Source organism: Aythya marila (genome assembly GCF_965140915.1).
Source record: "Aythya marila genome assembly, chromosome: 15".
In the NCBI taxonomy this organism is placed as follows: Eukaryota; Metazoa; Chordata; class Aves; order Anseriformes; family Anatidae; genus Aythya; species Aythya marila.
This window is the reverse complement of record NC_139056.1, coordinates 16,915,760-16,927,804: the sequence shown is the minus strand read 5'-3', so window position 1 is coordinate 16,927,804 and position 12,045 is coordinate 16,915,760. Positions and strand designations below refer to the sequence as shown.

General features: G+C 43.5%; 1 protein-coding gene across 7 annotated transcripts in view; it reads right to left on the bottom strand.

Moving 5' to 3' along the window:
• RBBP6 (RB binding protein 6, ubiquitin ligase) overlaps positions 1-10,938 on the bottom strand; it is a 32,726-nt gene extending 21,788 nt beyond the window's left edge. For 4 of the 7 annotated variants that reach the window (XM_082772344.1, XM_082772349.1, XM_082772345.1 and 1 more), the window contains exons 1-4: positions 10,318-10,938; positions 2,777-2,876; positions 783-821; positions 90-126 (exon numbers count right to left, since the gene is read on the bottom strand). In XM_082772344.1, coding sequence (XP_082628470.1) covers positions 90-126; positions 783-821; positions 2,777-2,876; positions 10,318-10,483 — 342 coding nt within the window. In that variant the 5' untranslated portion in view covers positions 10,484-10,938. The remainder of the gene's footprint in view (positions 1-89; positions 127-782; positions 822-2,776; positions 2,877-10,317) is intronic. The other 3 variants (XM_082772346.1, XM_082772348.1, XM_082772350.1) reach the window with 2 other exon arrangements.
• Positions 10,939-12,045: the final 1,107 nt, after the last annotated feature.

Genomic DNA, 12,045 nt, shown 5'->3' with positions numbered 1-12,045 from the left:
GTTAATACTTGGAAAATTAATGCAAGGCTACATTGTTTATAATTAAGTGCAGTGTGTAGAAAAAAGTGTGAGATTGTGTTTTTACATACTGCTTTTGATGTTCCACTCACTGGTTCAGTTCGACTTCTAAAAGAAGAAATAAAGGTGATCAGAATTTAACAGAAAGCACTTGTATCCAACATATAAGCAGTGAAAACAGGTTATAAAACCTGAGCCTCGTAACATTATGTTCTGGTAGTCTAGAGAATGTAGAAATTTATTCACATACATAAACTGTTCTCCCTCGGTACATTCAGTGCAACTAAAAAAAATCTCATTTCTACTTTGTTAAATATTATTTTAAGATTTACAAATACAGAACACAACAGTGCAAGCACAAGTCCTCAGGTATTTTGTCTCTGCTGTATCAGGAGCAAAAATATGAAGTCTCTACTACAGTTTTGTGTTCTTAATCAATGTTCTAAGCATGAAGCTAGCTTTAGCCAATCTGTATATCCTTAACATTACAATTAGGTACCAGATACAATACTTTAATTTCTAAGAAAGAACAGTGATAGTCTAGACACTCTGAAGTACAAGTGGGAAACCAAAACAAAAAACCAGTCATCTGATAAAGGAAGGAAAAAAATAAAAATGACAGCAGCATAGTCTTTAGAGCTGTGTTTCTTTGTGGAAGCCCAAGCACTGTGTTCAGATATCTACTATATTTAGCCATGAAAGTGCCAAAATATTAAACGTGTTACATATGCTACATTGACTAAAAATAGTAGTAGAAATGTCACCTGAAAGCAGTTTCTAGGATTTTGTGCGATTTAGGAGTCCTGTGACAGAAAAAAAGGTCTTAATTGCCATAATTTGCTTTAAAATAATCTTGAAAATGCTACAGTATTTTAGGAACTATTTCTTTAGCACATTTGAAAACTTGCCGAGATTCCACATACTGATTGATCTGTATCTGCATGCTACTCATGAATCAGGCATGCAACCACTGATATAGTTAACAAACAATTCATACATCATCCCTAGCGTCCCATGAGCAGAGGCAATTAAAGGCTGCTGCGGAATTTGTACAAATTGAAAGGCTCGTGTTTCCTGCCACTGCTAGAAAACCACTAGGCTCACAGTTAGAGCCGCGTACTCCCTGAAGATGAGGAAGTATAAGGGAACGCTTTAGATTACCACACAATGGTTTCTTCATATTTTTACCTTGAGGAACATACTACAAGAGGAGTTAACGTATTTTGGAGGCCTCTCCACCGTTGCAGCATACACTCAGAATTCCTAAACGTTAACTACTCCACCACTTGTTTCTGTAATATTTCCAGCTAGGGACAGAAAGCTCATCTGCCTGCTTAATTTCCAATGTTAAAACAGCAGCACAATTCTTTATCCCCACATACAGGTAGTTAATTAATCTTTGATGCTGGCAGCATCTATCCTCTAATTTTACAACCACATTACAATACCAGGAGAGGGTGCCATCCAACCAGAGATGGAGGATGCACTGACAAGACAGCACTAAGCATACGTACGTAAATTAAGCCCTAAGACAAGGCAATGCTTCTAAGCACAAAAATGTGGGGTCTAGAATTGCTAGGTAGAGCCTGAAAGCACTACAACTACTTACAGCAGCAATGTGCTTAAGTTCATGTGCAGAGCCACACAAACTCAACTTTTTTGCATGCAAATGCTTCATGGGTACCAGGGTGCTGCTGTACTGTTTGTTAGTACTGTAACTCATCAGTACACCTTACTTATCGAGAACCAACACGAAAAAGGCATAGCAAAACCACAAAACAATAACGTTCACCAGTTGTGGTGGAGGGGCATATCTTTAAGGAGGTTGGAAAAGAAAGCCATTCAAACAACACTAATGTGGCTTCTGCAGAACTGGATTGTACGAATAAATGAACGACAGCACGAATCCTGTAGTCAGGAATGCATTTGAATGTCTAATTTTAACCAATACATGTGATTCTCTGTTCTTCATGAATGCTAGGAATACAGATGAAAACCTGGAGCACAGATTCCAGCTTAGGGTGAAACAGAAAGATAACTAGGAACGGTAGCGTGCTGAACAGCTTACTGAGTTTCAAGTAAGGAAAGCTTTAACTATGCCTTCACAGTACAGACACAAAAGGCAATAAACTTAAGGATGTTGTTCTTTTCTCCCTTGCCTTAAACAACCCTTGTCTTTAAGAAGCTAACAAAAATCACTTATGTATGAGACTTTTTGTTTGCATGGCTCACCAAATGGCAACCCTTGCTCCTTCCTCTATTGCTAGTATGCAAAAATAGCGGGTTTGGGCCATAAGAATACTGCCACATCCCCAGACCAAAAATGCAAGAAATTCACACACTGAGAAGGAGACTCTACTGAAATGGGAACAAATTATAAATTCACAGCACCATGCGTATTTGTGTCAACTGTAAAACAAAGAAGAGCAATATGTACACTAAGGGATCTCCTCTTGTAGAGGAAACAGGATCTAAACCTGTTCAGATCTCAGGTCTCAGAAAATGACCTCCCCCCGAGAAGCCCACAGAACGGATGTTAAGAGTTACCACTGTGGGAGTTTGAACCCAATGCCCTAGTAGGTCTAAAAATATTAGTCCATTTTGGGACAGATATATGAAAATCTACCCCATTGCAACAAAAACTAACAGCAGCTTTTACAAGAAATATACAATCTGAATGCCTCTCACAAACTAAGATTAATCAAAAAATAAGTTAAGAACACGTTCACAAAGAATGCAGTGCTTTATGGATACTTACATAACATATGTTTTGCTGGTAGCTTTAACTCCTCCAATAGGGATTCTTCTAACAATTACTGACGAGTTCTTAGGAATCAGGGCATTATCGTCTGTGTATTCTAAAAAAAACAAACACACCACAAACACAGAAAAAGATTAGCAATAAGAATGCACATTAATATGTAATTAGACAGCACTTCTGAGCACCCCTGTACAGATATAAAAGTGGAATTTTACACGTGACACTGTACTTTGTCTTGAAGTGACAGTCCACTTCAAAAAATGTCTTTACATTTATAATCAAACATAAGCAGCAAGATCATGGGTTTCGTGATTTTTTTTTTTTTAACTAGTCTGAATACCAACAGCAAAATTGTCTCAAAGGTCACTTAAGGGGAGTCCCTGCTAATACATGAGGTTCTTTCCTGTCCTTGATTAAATTGCTTTTACTTCTAACTGGCTATAATAGTTTTAGAGAAAAAGAAACCACAGCACAGTCATAAACCAAATTCTTAAGCCCAATTAGCTTGCCCTGTAACGACACCGGGACTTAACTAAAGCTTAAAAACTTTCAGCCATTGCTTTCAGAGTTGATAACTAAACCCAATTCACTTCTGCTGCTAGTGGTTGAGACAGAACACAGGAGAAGAGAACCTGCCAACTCTGTCCATTTCTTGGAGCTTAATTAATCAACAGCCACCAGGCTTTTCAGCTACTCAGTGCTTTAAATTTAAGTGGAAACTAAACTGGCATTGCTAGATACTTTCTCACACAATCTTTGTGGCTTTTTATTTTAGCTTGCTTTCACAAACAGGCCAGAATTGGCTCAAATGAAAGTAGCGCAGCTCCTCTTAAGCTTATTACCTGGCTAGAATTAACTACAAAGGGGTGAAATCTTTCCAGTCACTTTCTGCAGAGCAAAATAACTCAAAATGACTTACAAAGGCAGATTTCAAAAAGCTTTTAGAAAACAGCGTGCCTGAAGCTATCCATGCTTTACCTTGGTTCACATCATGTTGCTCTTTTGAAAAGGAGAAAACCTTTTGACCTTTTACATAGGATGCCCCCACAGCTCCCCGGGACACCGAGTCAGCTTGAAACACGCAGATCTCTCTATTAGAAAGGCTTTTCTATTGTACTTCCACAAGTCAGATATGCCGATTTTGAAGCACCATCAGCAGCCAGTCCCTATAACTGATCTACAGTTTTAAATACTAAAAGCCCTTACCTTTGCAGACTGAATCAGAACCATGGTGTGAAAACCAAAGACACCATGTATCTAGTCACGCACCGTCAGGGTAGTTTTCCCAGTGATCAAACACAAAATAAGAATATTTGACAATTTATGCTCCATTTTTCAGAATGTTTTTCCTAGAGACAAGTCTCCTTTAAACTGAAACACACCTACCAGACAATCATTTCAACACTGAAATCAAAATGTGACTTCTATTTCCAGATGACAAAATGCTTCTACACAAAACTGAGAAATCTTTTAGCTGAAACTAATTCCTGATCTTCCCCACGGGAACCAAACAGCAGACTTCCTCTGAACTTCACGGCAGTTTAGAATTGCGTGAGAAAACAGTTCCTAAGGAAATCCATGCAAACAGGAGCTTTTACAGAAGTCATATATCCTGAAACAACCCCTGGTGCTCTTCTCAAAAGGAAAACCTAACCATTACAAAGTTAGCTGTCAAGAAAGGCCTGCAATAAGACTTTTTGGAGATGGTCAAGGAATACTGAAACCTAGATAAGCAACTGAGAGATCAGGTGAGCTGCAGCTCCCAAGCAGCTGTTTCTACCTGCCGTATGATGACACGTCCAGCATTCTTGCTGGTCTAGAAAATAAGCCACTGGACAAAGACTTCAGAGCTCTAGGATAAGCAACAGCGGCTCCACAAGCACATAGGAGTTTGCTATGCCTGTACCGCACGCAGAACTTGGGAGTCCTGCAGAAGGTTACAACTGGCACCTCTCCTACACTGCAAACATGAGAACAGCTGACTTGCCCAGCTGCATCTGCCTGGACATCAGCTGAAAGAAACAGAGGAGAGATACTGTTTTGTTTGTGCATGACACAACTGTAGACAAGGGATATTACAAGGAGCTGTTTTTGAAATTTTTATCTACCATTCTCAGGCTCATAATTAAAAAATAGAATTGTTGCACTTTCATACCAGATTACGACAGCCGTAACTATTCCAAACAGACACGTTTTTCCTTTGAGAACTTATGCTTTTATTAGAAAACTTGTGCATTTTAAAAAATGTCTGTTCTTCCTCAACAGTGAAAATACGCTTTGTTTCTGTTCCCACTATCAGTCTGCTGGGTCTGTAAACTATTGTCCCCTATAGCCAAGGGATTTTTTCACAAATTAAACAAGCTTGCAGACAGGCCAATTCAAACAAGCGTATCTGTAGTGTCTATGGTATAGATGAAGAAGTCCTCTTTTAGCATTTTGTGAAAATCTACTGACCCTTAGAAGAGATGCATTAACATTTGCCTTCTGAGTAAGCTGTCCTTGTGTGCATACATAAATTTCCTTGCTTTCAGTCTGTATGTTGTGTGCATTGAAGAAAGCTCCATCCACCCGGGAACAAAATGATGTAAGAATGAATTTCCTTTAAATGTTAATCTGTGCTTTTATTACATATTTAAACTGATCAACAGAAGAGCAATAATTCCTCGTGCAGGAAAGACTTTATTTGTATAGGACGCTTATTGGTATTTAGCAATTAATACTGTCCAATTTGCTCGTGACAGAGACTTTGTGGAAGAGTGATTATATACAGGAGAGTGAATAGCTGAGTTACTTCTGTGAGAGGACCCCGTTCCAGGCTTTACTACATTTATTTGTCCTTTGCCTTAACTATTTGAATGCATTTTGGTGATGAAATTCTAATAAAAGTGAAATAAAACAATGCAAAGTAAAAACTTAATGTCTTTTAAAGTCGGATGAGGGCTAAAGCTGAAGAGCTATTCTCGAAGTCTCTGGAAACTTGTTTGCCTAATTTGAATTTAACAGACGCCAGCTTGGTCTAACAGCTCTAAGAATAAACTGGCATCTCCCAGCAGAAGCTTGCTCCCCATGGGCTTGGCAACCCCCAGGATCTGCAAAATAGTGTCACTCTGCAACCCCTGCCCCCCCATGTGACGGGACATCTGCAAAAGGAGCGGTGAGATCACGCTCAACAAGGCCACTTTTCACACTTGTCCAAGCAGAGCTCGAGCAGAAGCGTTCAGCAAAGCAGGAGGTGGCCGTTCTGTTGATGCCTATTCCCTGACGGCACAAAACTTGTTCTACTGATGGTGCCAGCCAGCAACTGGCTACGGGGCTTTCGTCAGCCTCACCTGTGATTAAAAATACGGATTCGATTAGTACAGAAAGCTTGCAAAAACAAAGGCAAAATGGATGTTACATTAAGCAGAAGAGGTGCAACAGTGTAAAAATTGCTGTATCTCTTGTAAGAAGATCGTCTACTTGAAAGAGACAGGGAAAGAAACGTTTCAAGGAATGGAGACAAACAAGCTTAAAAAAGGTAACTGATTTGCTGCCTCATACCTATGTAGAAATCTCAATTCAAAATCTGCATGTCTGCAACCTTCCTGCAAAAATAGTATAAAATTATTAAAGCCATCAGACTTTCAGAATTTGCATCAAACGTATACTATGAACAAGCTACTCTAAAAAGTTCATTCTGGATTTTATGGCCTGTTTTGATCACCATGTTGAGTCTGACAGGACTGCAAAAAGCATCTTTTGAGCACTACGTAGAGAAGTATTTTCACCTGGATAAAGTACAGATGCTCTTCAAAACCATCATCAGAAAGCAACCCTGTAGGCAAAACCACCTTTGTTAGGCATCTAAGCTTTGCTTAATAATGAGACAACGTACCATTGGTGGAAGGATTTGAAGAATGAAAGATGACAACCACCAGCAACGTTCAAGATTGTCTCTACCAGAAAACAGTGCAACTCCCAAGAATGCCTTTTCTCCATAGCACTTAAGATATGTTCCCTCATCTCATTTTTAACTCTGTTCTTACCAACACTCATTTGCACACTTTATAGCAAGCAAAACGAGCTCTGCAGCTGGCACTGAAAGCCCTGCCTCAACACACCCTTACTAATGGGGTGGACTACTATTTCTAGGTGTTTAGCTTCCACCAAAATAGGTATCCCCAATCTCAGCTACCACTGGCACACCATCATTTCCTAAATTAGCTAGTTCAGTAGCCCAAATGGCTCACAGATCTTTTGTTTGAGTCATTATGGTCTTGAAAGGATGAGCTGACAAAATCTAACAAACTTTCAGCCATTAATCTGACCACACCAGTGTCTGAAGCCTTAATGCCATCGTGTGTCACTTCAGCCTGTGCCTGGTGGAAGTGGAAGCAATGCTGGAGACAAGGTGAAGATCGACCCAACTGAGCCTGCCTTAAGTGCTTGGCAAAGGGACAGTATTCTAGCTGCATCCACACTCCCAAGAAGGATGGATCCCAAACCTGCTGGTGGCAGAGTTCAAGCAGCTGGCTCCCAGACTGGCACTGTGTCCAAACTCCTCAGCAGTTTTTGAGTAGATACACAACTTACACTCAGCTTCACCAGGGAAACCGGGAACTCCACATCTTTTCTGAAGGCTCTGCATAATAACATTGCGTGGCAGCCCAAGAATTAATTGCACTGAGGTGTAACCAAAGCAATCCCTGATACTAGCACTGCAATATAAACTTGTACGAGGTTTAAAGAAGGTAAGGACGAGGTTTAAAAGTTGCTTAATGTCTTATCTGAAGTGCTAAGTTTGCATACTGTTGACCTTTCAGCAGGCACACCAGCAGCGAGATCAAGTGATTTTGGAGTTAGCATGAGTTTTAAGACATCACATTGGGCATTACTAAAGCAGTCAAGTGCAGGCTGCAACAACGAACTCATGCAAGTCCCCAGTTCAAGAGAGTCTTTTAAAAACACTGTTCTTCCCTAAAACTATTCATCTCACCACAAGCAGTTCAGAGTCAATCATTTTAAAAATGTATTCTGCCAGATAAGAATGCTTTCCTTATACCTTCTCCAAATGTTTTTGAGTCAGAATGCTTTAGGGCAGAAAAAGACTATTCAAGAAACAGGAGTTCTAAAGCTTGCAGTTCTTCCACAAAAAATGCGGATGTTGTGAGAATATCTATTGTGAAAGACGGTGATCAAATTCAGATCAAACGAAGAGGAGTCACGTTTAAATACTCATTCTTGAGAACAGGCTTTTTTTTTTTTTGAAATGGGTTCCCACCATCCTTTTTGCCTTCCCAGCCTCTGAAAGAGTTCATCAGGTCATATTTTTTCCATTGATACTTAAGTCCCTATTTACTTTCAGCTTACAATAGCATTCCCTCCATTACTAGAATTCCATTATGAGAAGTAACAGTTACTGCAGTTTGGAAGGTCAGAGTATTCCCAAACACCTGAAGCAGCAGACCATTTGTAAGTTCCACTTTGTTCCTTCCAATATCATTTTAACATGTCAGAACTCCTACACAGACAGAAGTCATAAGAAACCAGTGCTTTACAGCCGTAAGAATTCCAGACATCTCATTTAGGCAGAAGTCCTATTTAGTTTATTTTTTAACTTTATTTTTGAACAATGTGTTTAAATACCTCCATCCAAGTAGTAAGAAATGAAATTTCCAACTTCCTTTTTTTTTTTTTTTTTTTTAAAGTGGAAATCACCCAAGAACTTCAGTAAGTATCTGTGCTGCTAATACACCACGTTTAGAATTTATTTAAAAAAAAAAAAAACAACAACAAAACAGTCTAAGAGCAATGCATCTTAGGATCTTACTGCCTTTAAATGTGTGATGCTCTTTAAGAGATGTGCTTTAACTCCATCTTTAGGCAATATTGCACTTAACATTGTAACCTACTGAGGCAGATACTTTTTCTTCCCCAGATTCTGGCAGGCATGAGAACAAGGCAACATACTTTGTAGAACTGATATTAAGAATATTAGTAACACTTTATTGAATAACACATTTATAAGCATAAATTAGTAGTATTTTTTTTCCTTCTATAACTTTGTTTTCTGCTCCTCACTTGCTATTACAGAGGATTCTATTTAAAAAGAATAAAAAAAACCTTTATTAATAGGCCTCCCCCCTGCCCCCCAGGCAGTAATTGGGCTCCATCACAATGTTACCATCCAGCACTCTGGTTTTAAGGCCGTTTCTCACAGACCCAACCATTACAACTCCAGACAGCTGGCCAATCAGCCCCTAGTGTTTGTGAAACTTACAACGCATTAGCAACTGCAGACAAAGTTTCCAGACCCTCCTGTAGCAAAGCCCTTAAAACAAATTAAACACTTTTCAAAAGGGTCTGACAATTTTATTCAATACTACTATAAAAAAAATATATAAAATCAGGACTTCTGAAATGTATCCACCTACGTGTTACTCAATACAACAAAATTCATCAACAGCCCCTGAACATTGTGCTGTTAAGTCCCTTTACAGACATCCTCCTGAAAATACATATTTTTAATATTTGTAAACAATCAGTGAGCTTTAAGTGCAATCATTTTAAAGGCTAGGGGTGAAGTTACAGTTACTGCAGTGTACCTACATATTACCCAACTTGAATTTTACTCTGTGAAACAGCAGAAGGAAAAAAACTAATACACATTTTCAAGAAAAGTTTGCTATAAAAGCGTCACAGAAGCACAAGACAAACAGGAAAAAAAAGTTTACTGTTTGAGAAATGAAAACACTTCAGAATTCTTTTTATTTCTGAGAAGCAACATCCCAAAGTCTTTAATCGTATCCAAACTTATAAAGATAGCAGATCACCACTATAAGCTAAAGTATCATGCCAGGCAGGACAAAAGCTCTCTCATCACTGACTGAGCACCATATTAGAGCCATCACCCTTCGCCAGTGTCCTAACACAGTTAGCACGTGGAACCAGGAAAAAAGGAGTTATGAGCGAATGATGACACCACGCTCAATAGCACTTGAATGACAGTGTCTTTGATGAAAAAACAGGTTGCGTTAACAGGAAATTCCAAGGCATAGTTTACATACAGAGCAAACGCTTGTGGGTGAAATGGTTTTAAAGGACTGCGAAGCTGATGGTCACAGACACCCTCTTAACAGAAGACATTAGGAGTGAGCCGTTCCCACAACAGCCACAACGCCGATTTCCCAGTACGGTGGAGTATGTGGAAGTCACCAAACCCACTTTTTTTTCTTCAAACACATTACCCATCTGCCCTATTTTTATCGCTTTCAGTTTTCTCCATCAAACTTCAAATAAATCTGGCAAGTTTGCCACGAGCAGCTGCCCTCCCGCGTTCCCTTACCGTTTGAGCTAGAAGAGTGGGAAGGACCCCACGACCCCAAAACTTGTTTGGGCGCTAGGCGGGCCCACCAACCGCGCACCCCCCCGCGCCTCGCCCCGCACGGAGCTGTCAGGGCAGCGGCCTCCAGCCGGGCCGCGGCTGCCGAGCTGGGCCCCGCCGCGCTCCGCTCGCCCCCCGCCGCCAGGAGCCGGCCGAGCCCCGGCGCCCCACGCACCTTCTTTGGTCTGGGCGTTGGTGATCTGCAGGTCGCAGTCGGCCGCCTTCAGCTTCTCGCGGGCCATGATCTGGCGCTTGAGGTCGCACAGGGAGATGTGGAGGCCGTCGAAGGTGACCGTGTCATAGTTGAGCTTGGACGAGAACTTGTAGTGCACGCACGACATGGCTGGGGCCGGGCGGCGCCCGCTGCGGGACGGCGGCGGCACGGCCTCGACGCCGGGTGAGGCCCCGCGGCCAGGCGGGGCAGGGCTGCGCAGCGCCGGGCAGCGCGGGCCGGCGGCGGCCGGCGGCGGCTGGGCTCGGGCGGCGCTCAGGGCCCGCGCCGCTCCGCCATGGGCAGGCCGCGCGGCCTGGGCCGGGCTGGGCGGGCGGAGGCCTCAGCGCTCCATGGCGGCGGCGGCGCCGCCAGGCCCCGGCCCCCGCCCCCGCCCCGCGACGACTCCGGCCCTCGCGATCGAGCTGGGCCGCGGCGGCGCCCCCCCGGCTGCTCGGCTCGGCCCGGCCCCGCTGCGCTCCGCTCCCGGCCCCGCTCGACGGCGGCGGCGGCGTCCCCCGGCCCGGCCCGGCCCGGTCGCTATGGCGGCTGCGGCGCCCCGGCCTCGGCGCTCCTCCGAGGGGTTTCCCGGCCGCCAACCGCACGGGCCGCCGCGGGCGCCGCACTGCGCGTGCGCAACGGCATGCCGCGCCCACCCCACGTGACGCAGCGCAGGATGACAAAGCGGCCGCGCGGCCCGCGTCACGTGGGCGCCGCCGCCACGCCCTCCCCGAGGGGCTGCGCGCGCCCCCCAGCGGAGCGGCCGTTGGTGGCCAAGGGGGGGGGGGGGGGCGGCAATGGCGGCGCCTCACGGAGCCGCCTCACGGAGCCACCCCCTGGTGTCACCTCCCGTGTGCCCCCACAGCGCCGTGTCCCTCACGACCCCCGCCCGCCCTTTTCCTCTCCCTCCTAATAAATGGAACCAAACCGCCCAGCTGCTGTTAATCCCCTTCCCGTGGGTGCCGTGTTTTTATTAACGGGTTTAACCCCGTTTGTCCATCGTTCAGCGCTGCTCAGGAGCCAACACATTTATCACCAAACTTCCAGCGTGCAGTCCTTCACTGCACAAGGGGTTGTTCCTGATGCTCCGGAGCCCAGTCTCTGCAGACAAACTTTATACCTGGTACTTTAAACCCGGTACTTCAGAGTATCAGGCGGTGCAGTGCCCTCTGAAACAAACCAACCTAAAAGCAGGTACATTTCTAAGTAAAAACAGCGAAGCCCAACAGGCTTGGGAAAGGCAAACAAACAAACAAACAAGCATTTCTCATTAAATTGCTAGGCTAGGAAACCTCTGGTGTCTAAACCCTACAGATTACACCTGGGGGTTTCGTGCACCCCAGGGAAAAAGGAGCTGTGTGCGCGAGGGGACTGGGCTGTGAAGTATGTGGGGTCTGCAGCCTGCACAGGCTGTGCATAAAGCAGTTTGTCTCCACTTGATTGCTTGAGGTTTTAACAATTCCACGAAAGAATGTCAGCACATCCTTACTACTGTTTTTTTTTTTAAGCTAGCTTCCACATAAGTACCAGACCTGACATGCCTATTAAATGATGTTTAACTGCGCTCAGCAGAAATGTTCGTGTCATATTCGTTTGTTGTTGCAGCAGATGAAGAATTATTCATTTATAACTTTAAAAAGTACACAAAGAACCTCATAGGAAGATGAGAAAACACTTGTGTGGCTTTCAGAG